The sequence below is a fragment of the Eimeria mitis genome, genomic scaffold (assembly GCF_000499745.2).
Source record: "Eimeria mitis Houghton genomic scaffold, Emh_scaff5370, whole genome shotgun sequence".
Taxonomy (NCBI): domain Eukaryota; phylum Apicomplexa; class Conoidasida; order Eucoccidiorida; family Eimeriidae; genus Eimeria; species Eimeria mitis.
The window spans coordinates 2,288-2,817 of record NW_013573645.1 but is presented as its reverse complement, the minus strand read 5'-3'; the positions used below and the strand labels follow the sequence as shown (position 1 = coordinate 2,817).

Here is a 530-nt window from a genome sequence, read left to right as displayed (position 1 = left end):
GTTTAGGGTTTAGGGTTTAGGGTTTTACAGGGCGCGGGGAAACGCCAAGGAGAGAATGCTGCAGCTTTCGTTGCTATTCCTGCTGCTGCTGCTGCTGCTGCTGATCCGACTGCTGCTGTTACTGCTGCTATTGCTGCTGTTGCTGCTGCTGCTGCTGCTGCTGCTGTTGCTGCTGCTGCTGCTGCTGCTGCTGCTGCTGCTGCTGCTGCTCTGCCGTACCAAGTCAAGCAGCGTCTTCCTCAAGCAATCCTAAAACAAAACATGCAGCAAACCCTAAACCCTAAACCCTAAACCCTAAACCCTCACCGCTAAACCCTAAACCCAAAACCCTAAACCCTAAACCCTAAACCTCCGCACCCCAACCCCTCAACCTAAACCCTCACCGCTAAACCCTAAACCCTAAACCCTAAACCCTAAACCCTAAACCCTAAACCCTAAACCCTCACGCAGTAGTGTGTAAAGGGCAGCAGAGCCGCCTCAAAAGGGGTCCCCCCAAAGAAATCCATTATTAAAAAATTCACAGCACGGTG

General features: G+C 51.9%; 1 protein-coding gene across 1 annotated transcript in view; it reads right to left on the bottom strand.

Moving 5' to 3' along the window:
• Nucleotides 1–127: 127 nt before the first annotated feature.
• The window catches only part of EMH_0081610 (uncharacterized protein), a gene marked incomplete at both ends in the record, with an annotated part of 2,302 nt that continues 1,899 nt past the window's right edge, over nt 128–530 (bottom strand). The window contains one exon of the mRNA XM_013500409.1: nt 128–210. Coding sequence (XP_013355863.1) covers nt 128–210 — 83 coding nt within the window. The remainder of the gene's footprint in view (nt 211–530) is intronic.